Genomic DNA, 19345 nt, shown 5'->3' with positions numbered 1-19345 from the left:
TTTGAATTCTATTTTTGCATTTAATTTTTAATGAGGCAGTTTGCATTAAGCACGTGCACACGCAAGTGTATATGCACCACCATCCGCCGTAAAGATTATTTTAGGAAACTTTTCGTCCCCCTTGGCAGTTGCAAAGCAAAGTTGATTGGCTTTTTAATGAACTTTTGCATCAGTTAGAGAAAGAACATTATCTATCAAAGTGAGGGGGGATGGATATTTTTAAAGTAAAGATGGTGGTGATTTTGTTTTTGTTTCGATTAGACCTGAAACAAGTTACGCCCAAAAATAAACCCTCATGCGGTATCTATTGTATTCCAACAGGGCTTCACTAGTCAAATGACCCACTTTACAAAAGGCAGACCCTTATCAGCACTTGTGTCAAGTCTCAATCATTAGTCATGGTTCAACAGACCACATATTTCATTTTCATTTTATGTGTAATGCAGGTTAGCTCGGCACAGAATTTTGATCTTTCTCTTTTTTGGCAGCAGGGCATAGATACCTTCCCACTATGCTATGCTAAAATCCTGATTGGTCGAAGCTGCTCCAAATCTGTCTGGGGAGTGATGGGAATATTGTGGTTGATTTCAGATCAGAGCTGAGCTAGTCCTGCTACTTTATGAAGTGCTGGATTAAGAGAGGATGGCTTGGAATTTTGCAGATTGAAAAACACGCAGACTGCTACTTACTGACCTGTTTCCTCCAATATTTAATGCTTTTTCTGCACAGAGCATTGCGAGAAAGTGCAAGCTCCCCTGGTTATCCAGAGCTTATATGATCAGTGAGTTTGCACAAACAGGAAGAACAGAGAGGGACACTTCTTTTCCGAGGTCGATTTTCAGCAAAGAAGCACTAAACATAAAAACTTACGGTCTTAGTCGCCCATAGCAAAGCAGTCATGCTCTCTAAAATTCAAATCGAACACTCAGATATGGGAGGAGGATTAGGAAAGGATTATCCTGGGGCTTTTGTTCCAGCCTTTTATTTCTACTTCTTTCTTTCTTTTACTTTTGCAGATTTATGGCTTCTTTTATATATAGCTTTTTACAGCCCTTTAAACCTCCTATTTATTGTTATCATATCTCACTATAATAATAAAGTCTCACCAGCTCCAGTATTTCATACGAGTTTAGTCAGAATGTTTCATAGTTCATTGTACCAACTGAGAAAGCAGCAGTCCCCCAATGAAGGATATTTTTCCTACATGCACACTGATGCAGTTGGGGCATTTGTTCAAAACCCAGTTATTTTGTGATGCCTTTGTTGGTCACTAATAGTCCATTAAGGGCATTAAAACCAACACAGAGAACCTGGCTAGCCTTAGCATTTCCTATCTGGTTGTGATGATGCAGAGTCAGATTTTTTCACTGCTGACAACAGTGTTGTATTTCAGCAAGGAGAGCATTCTACAAGAGGCCCTATCTTTATTGGCACCCTGCCGGCTTTTGAAAATGCCCCTCTTTACACAGGCATTCCCTTGGTCTATTCATGTGGGTCTGGTGTTTTAATTTGTGTGTGTATTTATTGCACATTTTAATCAGGGGTTTTAATGTTTTAACAGAATTGTTTTTATTAGGGGAAAGACTGGATATTAATATTAGTAGTATTAATAAAAGCATATTTTAATTATGGCATGTTTTAATTTTTATATTAACAATTGTATACTTCTTACATTTGTAGACCACTTGGAAGTCATCTTGGCATTAGGGAGGTCAGACATGCTCCTCACTGTTTCTTAGCATGCCTAGACTAATATGGTCCAACTTTTTATACCAAGTGGGCTGCAAGAGAACTTTGACATGGAACTCATGGGCTGTATGCTGCCTTGTCACGTGGAGGTGGGGAGGAGCGAGGCCAAAATTTTACACCCCTCCCCAGCCTTCGCACTCCCTTCCCAAAGCTGGCTAAGTGAAGCCCTGGGCTTTGGGAAGGAGACATGCGGCACTGGCTGGATCCCCAAGCTTGGGAAGTGCTAACTTGGCTTTGGGAATGTTAAGTATAATTGATATACAGTGGTACCTTGGTTCTCAAACTAAATCCGTTCCGTTTGACTCCAAAACTGTTCAAAAACCAAGGCGTCACTTTGATTTGGCTGCCTTGGGTTGGCCTTTTTCTTATGAAATTATTTGGATGCATCTTTGATGTCTCTGTTTTGAAGAAAGTTCTCCAAGTAAAGTCTTAATTAAACTTAAGGGCCCTGACAATGTGCCCCCCCCGAAAGAAGTGAGTTTTCATGCATCCCAGGAGTGCCAGCTTGGCCCCAAGACCGTGGGTGCCTGGGGCCATGGGTACCATGCAGTGCGCATGGCCCTGGCACCAAAATTTGTGGGTGCCCAGCCCCTTCATGGGGAATTTTGTGGGTGCTTGGGCACCCAGGGCTCCAGGGAGCCAGCACCTATGGTGCATCCAGTCACTTCAAACTATGCAATATTAATTTTTGCTATGGGGAAGGAGGCAGGAGGACTCTATGACCCTGTCAGAGCCCTCACACCTCCTTCCAAAAGCCCAACATCTTGCTTACCTGGCTTTGGGAAGGTAGAGTAAGTGCTGGGGGTTGTGTCAAATGTTGCCAAGAGTGATGCCATGGGATTGCTAGATGTCTCAGAAGTGGAGGGGAAGCTGGCCAAGTCAGTCTCGACCCAGCCTCCTGAAAGCAAGCTTCACTTGGTAGCTTGAGGAGCCAGCTGGCCAATTGGTACAACTGGCTCAATCAGAGGTGGAGGGAGAACCAGAGGACTGGACTTGAGTCCAATCTTCAAGGATGTACCACCTTCAGCACAGGCATGAACGGATGTAGATCCAAGCCCCCACGAGTGCTCAGAGGTGGGCAAAGTTTTCACACTTGGAACAAGAATCATAAAAATGACTAGGCCCATATCACATTTTAGAAGTTCAGTGGTGGGGGGAAGTGTCAGGAGCTGGGGCAATATCTTTCCTTTTGTCTGGACATGATGAAGAGCTGGGGAAATGGGGTTCAAAACTCCACTCAGCCATGAAGCTCACTGGGTGGCTTTGGGCCAGACACTCAATCTAACTTACCTCACAGGTTTGTTGTGGGGATTAAATGAGGAGAGGAGGTAAAACCATGTACAGCACCTTGAGTGCCTTGGAAAATAAAGGTGGGATATAAATATAACAAATAATCAATCAATCAATCATAGGTTTTGCTGATGTACCTTTTGAGCTGTGCAACCTACAGTTTGAACTGGTGCTAAGACTATGTGTGGATTTCTTTTATGCATCTTTCAGGGTTTTCATAGCCAGGAGTCCATGTGTTTTATACAAGGGTGGGAGCAGGGACATCAGGGGCTAAATGAGGATACTTAGAGAGTGCAATCAGGTTTGCGGGCCAGTGGTTCCCTACCCCTGGTTTATCTGAAAGTGGCTTTTATTGGCATGAACCCATTGTCTAGAAGACCATTGTATTATGTGTGTTTAAAAAAGAATGGAGCCTTAATTAAGGTAAAATGTTGATCTTTCCGAAGTGTGAAAGTAAAAAGAAGGGGGGGGGGAGCCATAGTAAAGAGCAGGGTTTTTTGCCATAACATTAGAGAGGCTAATAATCTTCAGATTTATTGTGGATTTTGAGCCTTTATCTCTGGAGAAATGAGCATAGAAGAATTAAGAGCAAGAAAGTGCTGTTCGTTGTAGTGAGCAATTATTCCGAGTCCTCATGTTAGGGCATTATAGGGCTTCGGATGTTCTCATTAATTCAGAACCAGTTTAAATAAAAAGGTTTATTTAAAAGAGGAAGGGGAAATCAGAAAACAATTGAAAACACATTGCCTATATTTACTCCATGTGGTAGGAAGTTCCGAGAGAAGCCTCTTAAAGGATTGCTAGATTTAAATGAGAACCTACCCACTTCCTGAAACAACCTGTGATCCAAAGCTCGGCTCTGCTTCAAAATGTTCACTTCTCCAAATTTTGTGATGCAGTTCCCCAAAAATGTACACAGCTATGCATATATTAGGTAAAGTGTGCATGAATGTTCATATATTGATGAAAATGACCCACACACACACACACATTATATTAAAGGGAATGGTTCACAAAAAATATTTCTTGCAAAATTGAATTGAATATTAGGAGAAATATGCTCTAAAATGCTGGTGGGTTTTAACAATAACAACAAACTGATGCAGAGATTTGGAGAATTAAATGTAGGACAATGAAACAGAGTAGATACTAGGAGGATGTTGTAAGACTGTGATTAAATGTGTGTGTGTTTGTTGATGTGTAAGAAGGGAAGTATGTGTGTGTGTATGTTTATGCATGCATATGTAGGAATGGTAGGGATGAAAAGAGGCATCATTTTCCGTTCTACTCTGCATTTGTCACATGCAGCACTGTTTCCACTCCACTGCAGTTCATTTTCTGCCTTTTGGGGGTTGGGAACTGCAAGCAATTATATATGTTTTGGGAGGGACAGAAAGCCACAGCAACAGTGAATACTAATCACATTCCCTGGATTTCTGTTCCAGAGACAGGAGTAATAAGTAGTAAGGGAAGTTTCCACTCCAATTTCCAGTTCTGTCTCAATTCCCTGACATAGTTAATGAATGAGTGTGTAGGACATTAACGTATAGGAGAGCACCTTGCTCACTTCTGCATTAGCATCACTCACACCCAAGACCTCATGAAGGTTTGCTGAGCTCATGATGAAAATGCCCCGGCTCCTTGATCTAGAGATTACAATAGATGTACGCTGCCTTTTGCCACAAACTGTTTGGGTCCAATGTTGCATGTTGAACAGGTAGACAACATCCCTGCAGGGATGATGATGAAAATCCCATAGGTTGCAACATTAAAGCACAATATTAAAAACAGTTTGAAACAGCATACAATCACAAAAATGAAGTGGGTCCTAAAAATATTAATTCCAGGTATCAAAATAGCTGCGTGTTCACCATTCATCAAACGCTGTATAACGAAGATGCCAGATACACCTCTCTAGGGACTGCCACATAGCAAGCCATCTGTCAGGCCACACCACCTCCAAGCTTCGAAGGCTGGTGGAACACCCAAGGGAATGAAGTGGTCTTTCAGATATTTGGGGCCTTAGTTGTTTAGGGCTTTGAACACATTGAATTGGGCCTGGTGACAAACCAGCAATCAAGGCAGGTGTTTTAAATGTGAGAACTCCAGTCAATAATCTGGTCACAGCATTATGGACCATTTCAAGTTTCCAAGTCATCTTCAAGGGCAGCCCCATGTAGAGCACAATGAAATAATCCAACCTGGAAGATCATGGAGTAGAGGCCAAGTTATTTCTGTCTGAAAGGGTCTGTAGATGGTGAACCAGTTAAGTGCAGATAGTGCTGTTGTATTTGGTTCCTGCTTGTGGGCTTCCCATAGGCACCTGTGAGGCCAGGATTCTGGACTGGATGGGCCTTTGGCCTTATGCAGCAAGCCTCTTAGGTTCTTATGATATGATTCCAGCGCTTTAATATACCAGAACTAGGCTCTAGCAAGATCTGAAGGATCACAGTTTCCCCAGCCCTGGAATTCATAACTAGATGTACTTACAGATAAAAAACAGAACTCCACCTTTTGCTTCATCAAAGACTTACGGTTTCTTGCATGCTTAATATTCAGTATTACAACCCTTCCCATTACTGATTGTAAATAATAGCATTAAAAACCAGGCAGCATATTTCTAACATCGTATCAACATAAAGTGCCTTTTAATATTCACTAAAACCAATTTAATGTGAATGAGTTTACTGATTTAATGTTTTTTTAGCTAGCAAATGTTTATTTAGTACGACTCTCTGATGTGAATTAAATAGTGTTTTAGAGCAGCAAAAGTGAGCATTTATTTATATTACAAATGATTTGAAAATGAGAAGGGATATGATGTATAAAGGGGTGGAAATTTTTACGATACGGAGTTGACCTAATTTCGGCTCTTAAACTTGCTTTTTGCTACCAAGTCAGTTCACATAGGGATGTGGTCTTGTGACACCATGCCATTTGGGTGAATATTAATCAGGTTTGCAGCAGCAAATCGAAAATGGCCATTCCTTTCTTGGATGCAGACAGTGCAGTGGTCCAGGGGTTCAAATGTCAATGACAACTGCATATATCCATAAGGGTCATGTATTGTTGCCATGACCACTGCTTCAAAATTCTGCCTTACTGGTGAGACAAGGATTAAGGTTTCAGAGGAAGTTCTCTGGGATAAGGTGTTGCTTCAGCACTTTGGTGTAGGTGAGCCAGTGTGGTGTAGTGGTTAGAGTGTCAGACTATGACCTGTGAGGCCAAGGTTCAAATTACTACCCAGCCATGAAGCATGGGCCAGTCGCTGCCTCTCACCTCACAGGGTTGTTTGGGGGATGCAATGAGGAGGGGGAGAACCATGTACACCACTTGAAGCTCCTTGAAGAAAAAGGTGGGGTAGAAATGGAATAAATAAATAATGAATTGAACTGCTTGGCTCTGCTGCCAAGTGTCCTTGCCCTCATAGCCAGATGAAGAATGTGAACTCAGGTTTCTGCTTCTGTCAAATTCTTTGAAGCTTAAATCTGAGCAATACATAGGTAAGGCAAGAGCTAAAGGCTCAGCAGGTGAATTGCATATCTAAGCTCCAGTAGAAATGCTGACTCAACAAGCTTCATGCCCCCAATTTTTCATTTTGAAGAGCAGGGTGGGCACAAGCCTTAGTGTGGCAAATGACAGGCATCTCTGGTCTAGGAAAGCACTGGACATGCACTCTGCAAATGGGTTGGGCCTGTGAAATTTGTTTGCACCAGCGCTGGCAACTCCATGTCCTTGACGATGGAGGTGCTGGCACAGTATCTGACTTACTCTCAGGTGCCTCCCCAGGAGTGATAGGAGGGACTGGCAGTGGTGCTTCGGAGGTGTCCGACTAAAGGTGTCTCATATCACAGGGGTGGGACACCTCTATGACAACCCACCTGAACCTTCCTCAGGACCGAGCTCCTGACACTTTGGACCACTGGCCTGCTTCTCCAGCTCAGACATAATTAAGACTCCCTCATCCCTCTCAGACCCTACCCATGGTTCTCTCTCCAACTCCCTCATATCTTCCTCCTCCTCCTCAGAATCCACCCATCCCTTCCATGACGTCTCCACTGGGCTCATGACACTCAGGAAGGCTCTGATCTACAGACCATGGGAGTCATCTGGCTTCCTCCTCATGAGAAGGGATGGAAGGTGATGTGTTAAATACAGGCACCATCTCTCTGATATTGATCTTCTACTCCGGCACTACCACTGTCTCTGCTTCTGAGATAGGACCCATTTGGAGATCCTGGAGGGTTTGGAACTGGTAGTGGCACCAGTAAGGGCAGATGGGTTGCCCCCCACCCCCACCTCAATCAGGGTATCTTCCCAGGTGGTGTTATTAGGGTGGTGGTGGTCTGTATCTGCTGACTCCCTTTAAACTCTATGTGTACTAGAACAGGTGATAGGGTTATTTTCCTCCTCAAAGATCTCATCTGGTTATAGGCTGTTCCTGACAGAAAGCTGGTGGAACATGCCAGGATAGTGGCAAGATTCCACTTCTGCTCTCCATGCATCAATCTATTCTGTAACTCACAAGCTATGTATGCATATGCACCCTGAATATTGGCAGGCTATTAATGTAAAGCTTGCACACGTGATATAGATGAGCTGGTCAACAGCTGTGAATATCAGGATCAGAACCAACATCTACACCTCTTCCACACATTTAGGGTGCATTCAGATGAAGGTAATACTGGGTTAGTTTTCCTGATTCTAATGCTAGTAATTATAATCCTTCTGCCAGTTTTCTAACATTCCTTTCACACTGCAGTAGTTGTTGTGTTGTGGAACTGTGAGGTTTTTTTAATCGATGTACTACCATGTCATGCTAAATTTAATTCACCCCAGTGGGCATGGTATGATACAACCGTGAACATCCTTGGACAATATTGCTGCTGTACCTGCATCCTTCTGTTTCCCCATAAAAATGGCAGAAAAGAACTGCTTCAGATTTCATCACTTTACTCCCCCCATTTTCTGTGTCCACGGGGTTACAAACAGAAGATTTCTGGAATAGATTGCACATGGAAATGAATGTTAAACTTCTCCCATGTGCTGCTAAGTTTCCAGAACTGTTTTTTGCACACATGAAAACCCAAATATAATGAATAAATTACCAGTTAGGGAAACAAAATAAACTGCCCTGTCAGTGCTCTCTTGGTTCCAAATTCCATCTCTAGACACGTCCTATTTTACCTGCTGCTTGTTTTATAATTCAATCTTCCACTGGCCACTGTCTGTGTGCCTCTTGGTGTTACAATGCAATCACCTTAAGAGCAATGCAGAATAAATTTCAAGCACCACACCTGTTTATCCATCTTTCCCATTCTGGAAGAGCAGCAACCACAAAGCCTATTGATTAAAACGCTTGGATCGGTTTCTGTGCTGCCATTTTAAGCTGAAGTACAGGGACAATTTCTGAATAGATATCGTACGATAACCTATCAGGCATGCCATCCCTTCCTGTTTTTTTTAGATATTCACATTGGTTTCTCCTTGTTCCTTACTTTGTAACCAGAAAAATGTGCCCCCCCCCAAAAAAAACCTCATTTGATTCCTCTCTTTATTGCAAGAAAAAAAGTAGGTGTTTTAATTAATAATTAAAGTATTAAGGGCTTACAAGATTTAAAAGTTCAAGGTGTTAAATTGGTCCAGTGGACCAGCTGTCTGTCCTTGACAGTAGTGTCATTATCTTGTCTCCATCCAGACCTGTGACCTCTAGATAAGTTACTTATACATGGGGGTGGGGGAAAATCTTCCTCCCATGACCTTCAGTACATGAGCCATGGATTTGTTTCCTAGGGAACTGGTAACTGAGAAAAATCTATAATTAGATCTGTGGGTTATAAGCTACATATGGGAACCGGGTGCTAAGTGTTTCCCTGCAAAAGTAAAGCATCTAGATGTAATAAGCTAGATCCAAGATGATTTCAATTATGAGGGATTCATTTGAGAAATTATATCAAGTACTCTGGATTTTCTTCTCACCTTTCTCCCTACCCCAACCCCACCTCTCTATGCCGCATGAAGTTTTGTGTGCAATGATGTTATTAGGAATCATATCTTGTCGGAAACAGTTGGAGTCAGGACCTGATTGCCCATAGTGAAGTCATTGGTAGAGGATGAATTCTGTCATTTACACACACACACACAAACACACACACACACAGCTGTGATCCTTCAGGTTTCTAATTTTGTGGTCCTCATTCGACAAACCTGTCTGACTTGGAGATGCAAGATTAGGAATGTGAAGGCAAAATAAGGCACTGTTATGCATGTTAATACCTCCAAAGTATTTCTGTCCTCCATCTGTCCTACATCAAGGACTTATCCTCATCTCAGTGTATTTATCCTCATGACAATTTTGTTAAAGTAGATTTACGATGTGGCATAGAGATAACAACATGCCCGATCCTACCTGAAATTTGAACCTGGGTCTTAACATTATGTCAGAAGCAGCTTTCCAAGGCTTATATTTTCAAAATGCTATGGTCTGTTGTAGAGATTTTCTGATTTTTTCTTCCCTTTGGGTTTTGAGCTATATGATTAGATAAATGCATTGTTATCCTCGCTAGTTTATAAATGCTAAAGAAATGCAGGTTTAACTCCCCACAAAAATACCCATGCAAGCTGTGCAGCGGGATGGTTAGCGCATTGGACTAGGACCTGGGAGACCAGGGTTCAAATCACCACTTGGACATAAAGCTCATTGTGTACCCGTGGCCCAGTCACTGTTATGAGAATAAAATGGGGGGGGGCACATGTAAGCTGCTATGAACTCCTTGGAGGAAAGGTGAAATATAAATCAAATAGTGAAGGTCTTGTGAGATTTGCATCCCACAAATTTTGCATTGCAAAAGGCGTTGACCTTTATGTTGGCTTTCATGTAATTTATTTGAACCACAAACTTTGCAAACCCTAATAGTGCAGCAACAACAACAAAAAGGTGTTTGGCATGTGTGTAGATTAGTACTACTCCATGGCCTTGGATATCTGTGCAGATTATTGAGCATTGCTGCAAATGAGGGAATGAAAATTCACATGTGGATATAGCTACTGTTTTGATTTTAATTGGATTGTAAAGGTAAAGGACCCCTGACAGTTAAGTCCAGTCGCAGACGACTCTGGGGTTGCAGCGCTCATCTCGCTTTATTGGCCGAGGGAGCGGGAGTACAGCTTCCGGGTCATGTGTCCAGCATGACTAAGCCGCTTCTGGCGAACCAGTGCAGCGCACGGAAACGCCGTTTACCTTCCAGCCAGAGCGGTACCTATTTATCTACTTGCACTTTAATGTGCTTTTGAACTGCTAGGTTGGCAGGGGCTGGGACTGAGCAACGGGAGCTCCCCCCGTCGCGGGGATTCGAACCACCAACCTTCTGATCGGCAAGCCCAAGAGGCTCAGTGATTTAGACCACAGCGCCACCCGCGATGGATTGTATTCAGATTCAAATCCAAATGAACATTACTTAGCACAGATACACATGCAGATTTGGAACAGGAAGGCCAGATTGTCAATCTATACTCAGGCATGAAACTGACTGGATGAATTTTGACCAGTCCCTCTCTTGGGGCTCATCCACATTCTCCTTGGACTGAACAGTTTTCCCTTTGCCCCTCTCCTTTCCCAGGGAAAGCCTACTCCTTATCTCTAAAATGGTGCAAACTTCAATCTGGTGAACACCTGAATTGCTCATTTGCTTTGATTGAACACTAAAGGATGGTTTTCCTGGGGGGAATTCAGAGGGACACGAGGAAGTATGGTATTCATAGAATCATAGAATCTTAGAGTTGGAAGGGAGCCACGGGTCATCTAGTCCAACCCCCTGAAAATCATACGCTCTCACTCAATCTAACCTGCCTTGCAGGGTTGCTATGAGGATAACTTTGGGAAAGTTGGAAGGGAGAACCATATATTCTGTTTTGAACTTCTTGGAGAAAATTCTGCTGCATTTGCAACAAGAATAACAATGTGTTGCAAGAAGGCCTAGCTGCAGCTGTGCTGTAAACTTCAAAATACCTCTAGGGAAGCTGGAGAATTTTGTTCAATCTGCATTTAAAAATGAGCTGACCTAATTTGCACTTACTTCCTGAACTAATATGGAGACTGGAATACAGTTTTCCTATGAGTTTTGCAATGCAGGAAACTCCCCATTTACGTGCATTCAAGGCACGCACATCACACCACCTGTCCATCCCCCAAACATAAGAATGGGATATAAATGCAGTAAATAAGTGATGCATGTCTTCATTCAGCCACCATTTCTGCACCCTAAAATGCAAAGCTTTAGCCCAACAGTCTAGTGTCTCCTCAGTCATACAGTGGTACCTTGGGTTAAGAACTTAATTCGTTCTGGAGGTCCGTTCTTAACCTGAAACTGTTCTTAACCTGAAGCACCACTTTAGCTAATGGGGCCTCCCACTGCCACTGCACGATTTCTGTTCTCATCCTGAAGCAAAGTTCTTAACCCGAGCTACTATTTCTGGGTTAGCGGAGTCTGTAACCTGAAGCATCTGTAGCCTGAAGCATCTGTAACCCGAGGTACCACTGTACTCATAAATAACTTATCATTCAGATAACTCCCCAGAGTCTTTTCTGTTCACCCCTGTTGGTATAAGTAGAACTGAAAAATGACAAGTCTATCTAGGTATTTGATGCCAGCCCCTAGAAATGTAAAATCCTAGGTGCCCTCTGATGCTTTTGTCTGATAACTGTTTAAGTGCTTCCTATATTCCTTGCAAGGGAGGAGGATGGGAAGAAAGCCAGAATAAGTTGACTCTGCCTGCCATTAGCTGTTCTGTCCCACCAGCTTCGGTGGTTACCAGCCGCCACGGTTATGGGGTGCTGTGAAAAAGCAGCATCTTCTCAATTATTTTGTTTATTACCATTGTGGGAACACCATTTTGATTTTCTGCCTGAGGCATCAATGTGTCTTGGCCCATCTCTGTTGGATATATAGCCCTAAAGCCTGCAGGAAACCATAGCAATGCTTTGAGGAGCTGCATTGCCCAGCAGATATTCATTTTATTATTATTATTCTGCACTTAAAATAGTAAAATTAGAGCAGCATTTCTAGTCACATGCATCTCCCAATTAAAATTGACCCTTGGGGATTTGACATCAAATAGAGGATGGGGGAAAAAAACTAATTAAACCTGCAAAAGGAAATATAGCAAAAAGTTAAGAGCCAGACTTAGTTTTCTTTGCTGAATTAAATTGTGCCTGTTTATTTGCTAGTGTGCAACTTTTCTGCCTGTCAGAAAAAAGGAAACATTTATTACAGTAAAGAAACACACAACCAAAACAAAAAAAGTGCACTGCAAATAGAAACACACCTACACACACACACACACACACACACACACACACACAAATTCATAATCTGTACTGCTGGATTCCTGAAAAAATTATGTTCAAGAGAAAGGAGGTGTACATGATTATTGTTGTTCTGTATCTATTTATCTCTTTTTGAATTACATGTTTTGGTTACATCCACGCCAGAGTACTGTAATGTGACTTAAAGATGTTTTGGACACTTCGTATAGGGCAGAATGTGTCAGCTGAAATGCATGTTGGCATTGGGACTGCATTACACTTCTTCTGTGGTGGTACCACTGGCTGCCTATTTTTCCCCAGACCCCATTTACGGTGCTGGAACTGACCTTTATGTCCCTAAACTGTTGGGGACCAGGCTATCTGAAGGATACTTATATATAATACCCACATGAAGGATACCTTTGAGTTCAGTTTCTTTGGTCCTGATCTTTGACTTGCCACAGAAGCTGTCTGGTTGGAGCACACCATAGGCAGGACCCTTTTTGGGTTGGCCCCACACTGCTGAAATGCCTTCCCAGGGAAATGGACATTGCTCCTTTGCTGTTGATTCTTAGAAGGTGCTTAAGCCCGCCCCCCTTTTGATCGGCATTTGGATAATTTTATTGAGCTCTGTTTATGCTGATATTTTTAACACGTTTTTAGCACTGATGTTTTGTGCTATTTGATTTTTTTAAATCATCTGGGATTGTTGATACATTTAATAATTTCAATGATAATTTTATTATTTGTACCCCACCCATCTGGCTGGGTCTCCCCAGCCACCCTTTGTTTTACACACACACACACACACACACACACACACACACACCAATATTTCTCATTATATTTATAATACTTTTTGTTATGGTTTGCTGTTGCAAATGCAAGCTGCCTCGTGAGGATACAGATACACTGGAAACAGGGATAGAAATCTCCAGAACAAATAAATATATAATATATAATCCAACCCTGTCAAGTAGGTGAATGTTGTTTTTAATTTATACTGTGTAGACTTAAGGTCACCCCCCACCATGCATCTAAAACACTCTTACAGCATTGTATCACTTTAAGAGCCATGACTTCTCTGAAAGAGGTCTGGGAACTGTAGTGTGTTAAGGGTGCTGAGAATTTTTAAAAGACCCTTAACTAACCATAGTTCCCAGGATTCTTTGAGGGAGTTGTGAGTCTTACAATTGAACGAGATGATGTGGGTGCCTGGAATGTGTAGAGCAGGGGTAATCAATGTGATACCTGAACTACAATTCCCATCATCCCTGACCATACTGCCTAAGGTTGATGGGACTTATAGTGGGCACATGTGGAGTACACCATCTTGGATACCCTTGGTATAGAGTTTCTGTTAAAATCCAGGTACTTTTGTGTTGGGAAATGGAAAATTATTTTGAGTGCAACCACATACCTGCCTCTGAGACTAAAGGATGTGCAGGAATATTTGGAGTTTTTTTTTGGGGGGGGGAATAGACAGTTATTAAGTAACATCACCTCTGTGGTTGCTAAGCTGGAATAATATTGTCAAAAGCAAAATTGTTGTGGTTATAAAACTACACACACACACAAATCCTCTCCTGGGGATATTGTGAGCTGATGTTCCCTCCGCCTGGCTCCACTTATCTATTTCTTTCTCACTCCTTGGAAAACGCTCTGTGATTTACTTCTGTGATAAGATCAGAACAGCTGAGGGATCATACTGTTGAAATGAGCTTAGCTGGAAGGGACATGGTAACACCAGTTGAAAAATGGTGTTGGTGAATTTCTTCTGGCCAGAATTCACTGAGTGTAAGGGACTTCTAAGTATAGTTGCCCATTTGTTTTATACTGCTTGTAGGAGTTTATCAGCCTTCAAATGCCATTTGCCTTAGCTTTGATTTCCCTTATGGAGAAACCTCAAGGGATGCAGTCTTTTCCTGCTTCAGAAGTGCTCCTTTTCCTGTTCAGAAGATTTGAATTAGGCCTGAATCTCACAAGAACATTTATTCACAGGGGGTGTTGGAGAGGGCAAAATGGGCAAGGAGCCAAAACCAACCCCTGCCCAGATTTTTCATAGTGTATTTTGTGGAAGCAATGTAACTTCTCTTGGCTGGGGGGGGGGCACCTTATACCCCCCCCGTAAGTCTCATTGAAGCAATGCCACATCATGGCACAGAACAGCCACCTATAAACTGGTGCCCTCCAGATATTTTGGCTTACAATTCCCATCTTCCCCAGAGAAGATGGCCAGTGGTCCAGCATGAAGGGAATTCTTGTCCAAAACATCTGGAAGGCAGAAAATCAGGGAGTGCAGGAACAGAATCATTGCAATGGGAATGATGGGAAGAAATGGGGTTTGTTTTCTCCACCTGGCTTGGGGCGGGGCCTGACAGGCTCCATAAAGGAGTGCTGCTGCTGCTGCTGCTGGTGGGCAGAGAGGGCTCCGTTTTTGTTTTCTTTTTAAAATTGCTTTTATTTTTTATCTATGTCATTTTAGATTGTGATTGATATTAATGCTGTATTCTTAGTTTTTAGCTTTTATGAATTATGTGGAAACTGTTTTCCATTTCGTTGTGTACTTTCTGATGTGTTTTATTTATTGTTTATGACCTTCATTAAGATGGTGATTATGTAAATCTTGTCATGCTGTAAGCCGCCTTGAGCATTGTTTTAACTATGGAAAGGCGGCATACAAATAAAATGATGATGATGATGATGATACACTGGGATAATGATGATGAAGAAACAGGGATGGACTGTGGCCAACTAAGCCCTACTCAGAGTAGACCCATTGCAGCTAATGTCCTTTAGCTTCAATGTGTCTACTCTGTGTAGGGCCAGCATTGGATACCATTTGATGAAATGTTCTAAAGATGCCAGAATGGTGTTGCTCTCTTATTTATTTCATTTATATCTTGCTTTTCCTAAAACTCATTTTAGGAAAGGATATACATGCCTCTCCCTATCGCTATACTAACCTTCTGTGGTAGGCTAATCCGAGAGCTGGTGTCCAAGGTCACCCAGTGAGCATCATGGGCAAGGAGGAATGTGAACCCTAGTCCCTCAGGACTTTGTTTGACACCTTAACCACTATGCCACACTGGTTACTATTACCTGGACCCTCAAAAACATGGCATTTTGATTTCTGCCAATCCCCCCCACAACTCTACATTCTTTGGTGTTATCAAAACAGGAGTGCCAACACACTGTGGGAGCAGATAATCCCTGTCCCACATAATTGATCACATGATATGGTGTGCGCGCACACCATTTGAATGGCAATGCCCATCAACTTTGGGGGTGGGGTAGGATGGCCCCCTCAAATATTTTATTGGGGGTGGGTGAAGGGACCTCAACCAAAGGAACACACATTTTGAATTGTGTCAACATTCTATAGGCATCATGGTTTTCCTCAAAGGATTCTGGGAGCTGTGGTTTATTAAGGGTGCTGAGAGTTGTTAGAAGGCTCCTATTCCCTTCTCGGAGTTACAATTCCCAGAGCAGTTTGACAATCACTTCCTATTCACAGAGGATTCTGAGAATTGTAACTTTCTGGGAGGAGTGGGGGCCTCCTAACACCTCTCAGCACCTTTAACAAATTGCAACTCCCAGAATTCTTTGGGATAAGTCCTGTCTATTTAATGTGGAATTATATATGAATGTCACCTCAATTAGAAGAGGTCCATATTTCTGTCATTTTTGGGAGTACGTAGCTCCCTCTTGTGGCTAATTAAACTTTAAACAAAGTATCAACTTAGAAAGACCTTATTCTGGGTAATTGTCAATGTCGTCATTCCAGACTTTAAAAGAGCAGGTGCAAGGATAGACTCAGGGATGGGCAGACATAATTGGATCTTGACTCTTGTGCTTAGTTTTCATTGCAGGTGTTTTGTTCTGAACCATATCTAGGAGGGGTTTTTATGTTAACTTTATTTGCAAAATTTGGAGGGAGAATGACTAGAGGCAACAGCAAGCTTTTCAGGGGGATCTGAATGACTGTCCTTCAGAGCAATAGAATGACTTCCTGAAAAACAAACTCCCTTATCTTCTGAAGCACTCACTTTGACCACATTCACTTCATACATTTAAAGCACTATGATACCACTTTAATAATAATAATGGCTTCGTCCAAATAATTCTGTGAACTGTAGTATATAAAGGGTGCTGAGCACTTTGATTGACCTCTATTCCCCTCACAGAGCTACAGCTCTCAGAAGGGTTTATCAATCATATTTTCTTCATAAGAATCATACTCCTGTGAGGAGGAATAGTGTTCTCTTAACAATTCTCAGCACCCTTAAAAAAAACCATAGCTGTTTAAAGCAGTATCATAGTTCTTTAAATGTATAGTGTAGATGAGGCCTTGAAATGTTGAGAGGGTGCTGTGGACAGCAGTCAGAACCTGGAGTTCCTGAAAACAAACTCCTTTGTCCTCTGAAGTGATCGCAGATCTCTCATGTGGAAGAGCTTTGCTGTTCACTTCTGACACCATGTGCAGAATTCCCTCTTTGTTTTAGTGAATTGAACAACTCTCCAGTTTCCAGTGAGAACCGGTGGCGTTGCTTGACCCAAAATGCAGCAACTGTACACTTTGCACTATTTCCTTCTTGGCAGTGCCACTACCACCCTCAGATATTAAGGGGATGGTTTTCCAGCAGAAGGCATTATCTGTAGCAGCTGTAGAATTCCTTCTCCCCAGAGGCACACCTGGGACCTTCATGATGTAGCCTCATTGGATGCTGCACACACACATTTTTACCCTCACATGGGTGGGTAAGAAATATTATGAATAATAATATCCAGCACCACCATTGTATATATAGAGGAAACAATATTTCTTACATCATGAATGTTGCCTCATATTATGGATAGATGAACTGTATTGTTTTATTGCTACTGTTGTTGCAGGTTTGTCATGGTCATTGGCTAGAACAATAAACTTATATTGAATTGAACATCTTTAAAGAGACATGGCAAGAGTCATTATTATTGTTTAACTGGCAGCTAACATTGATGGCAAATCTCTCTCACACACACACACACACACCCCCCCCAAAAAAAAACACAGGGAAGGGGCACATCGAATTAGTGTCTGCTAGGTTCTGTTGGCATCAGGTTACACCTAGGATTCTGGGGGAAGGCAGGGAAAGCAATGTCCTGATCTCCATTGCTGAAAACATAAACCCCAGCTGTTACCTAGACCTGTCTCTTGCCTTACGTGAGGCCCCATCTGCACTATACATTTAAAGAAGTATCATGTCACTTTAAAAAGTCATGGATTCTCCAAAGAATCCTGGGAACTGCAGTTTGTTAAGAGTGCTGAGAGTTGTGAGTTCCCCTCACAGAACTACAGTTCCAATACTACCCTAGGAAGAGGGATTGATTGTTAAACTACTTTGGGAATTGTAGCTATGTGAGGTGTAGGAATCATAATATAGGCATGCTACAAGATGATAAATTGTTCCTAATTCCTTTTTGCTGCTTCCTTGGCTTGTATCCTCACTACTGTGTTTGCCTAATACAGGTGGTAGACAATGACAGACCAGAGGGCTCCAAATTTCGGATTTTTGGGAAAGGTGTGGACCAGGAGCCAAAGGGATTTTTCAAAATTGTCGAGAGCACAGGAGAGGTCCTTGTGACACGGTCTCTGGACAGAGAAGCAATGGCCACATACCAGGTAAGTCTCCATGCAATGTATTTGTGTGTGAGTGTGTGCGCATGTTGTTCTCTCTCTCTCTCTCTCTCTCTCTCTCTCTCTCTCTCTCTCTCTCTCCCTCTCTCTCCCTTTTAACTTGTGATTGCCTCCAGACTGTCACATTTTGTCTGAGTGATTCAATCACATACCAGACCTTTATGTTTGTGCATTTGAAGTGGATTTTAAAAACTTTGTCATCCTAGCACAATAAATCCACTTTTTAAAAAAGAAAAGAAAAAGAAAGAAAGACATTTTGTGGTTTGGAAAGTGATGGGGAAATGCATTAGAAATTGTGAGATGAATGTATGGGAAGGTTTATAAACCCTTACAAGCAAATCAGGATGAATGCAGGACAAATGCTGATTGTTCTATAACCACCCTGCCAACAAATCAGGATGCATGCTCAGTAAATACTGGATATAATGCAACTTCTGTGTGATCTTTGTGCAAGAAAATCAGGATGGATGATCAATAAACAAGTAACCTGGAGGGGCTCTTTATCTTCATGGGATGTTGCAAAAGTTATGCTTTATGTTTCTTGGCTTCAATTTGCTGCTTCTTCATAGTGTTGTAGATAATGATGTAGAAAATTCAAAACAAGTGAAGTGATGAGGCTGGCCAGAATATGTGAATCTTGTAGGGCCTGGGGAGAAATTTGTCCCCTTTCCTTTGCTTTCCAAGAGCTCACTATGCAAAAATTCATTTATCGGAACACAAGAAATTAGTACCCAAACCTCACTATATGCACTGCTGAATCAGTCAAAATGAAAAACTGGACTTTGTCCACCTCCTTATTGGTGTTTTGCTTGTCAGTGCCAAACATTTTAGGATAGAAACCATGCAGGGAGGGAGGGATCAGAAAAATATATATTTTTCTTTTGTCTCTCTTCTGCTGGTTGACTGCAGCCATTTCAAGAAGGGTGGTGAGAGATGGGACAAATCACAGATTAGAGATATAGGAAACAATGGCAATTGTCAGCTTGTTATGCAAACACTCCCCTAACAAACAATTTCCTGGGTACACATTATGTTCAGAAAGCAGGACCTGTGCGTATTTACCAAATATCAAACCAAGCAAAATACAGCTCCTTCAAAACTTCTCTGAATTCTGTGGTATGGACAGGACGTGGAACATTATCAAGGGTTTCATTGTGTCCACAAATGCCACTTTGTTGACCTCTGTTCTAAAGGCAGTAGCACTGCCTGTAGAACCAAGGCTGCAGTACCTGTAGTAGCAGGATCAGACCATATATAACAAGGCTGTATGGGCCAGAAAATAGACAAGAAAGGAAGAACGTATTGTCAGAAAGTAGGAAGGC

The 19345-nt window shown here is 42.1% G+C and overlaps 1 protein-coding gene across 2 annotated transcripts in view; it reads left to right on the top strand.

The window, feature by feature from the left end:
- Window positions 1-19345, top strand: part of CDH13 (cadherin 13) — a 684692-nt gene that overhangs the window by 359787 nt on the left and 305560 nt on the right. For both annotated transcript variants that reach the window (XM_081870212.1, XM_081870213.1), the window contains exon 5: window positions 17856-18008. In XM_081870212.1, the coding sequence (XP_081726338.1) occupies window positions 17856-18008 (153 nt within the window). The remainder of the gene's footprint in view (window positions 1-17855; window positions 18009-19345) is intronic.

This window comes from Podarcis erhardii (genome assembly GCF_964252035.2).
Source record: "Podarcis erhardii genome assembly, chromosome: 7".
NCBI lineage: Eukaryota > Metazoa > Chordata > Lepidosauria > Squamata > Lacertidae > Podarcis > Podarcis erhardii.
This window is presented reverse-complemented; position numbering and strand designations above follow the sequence as displayed.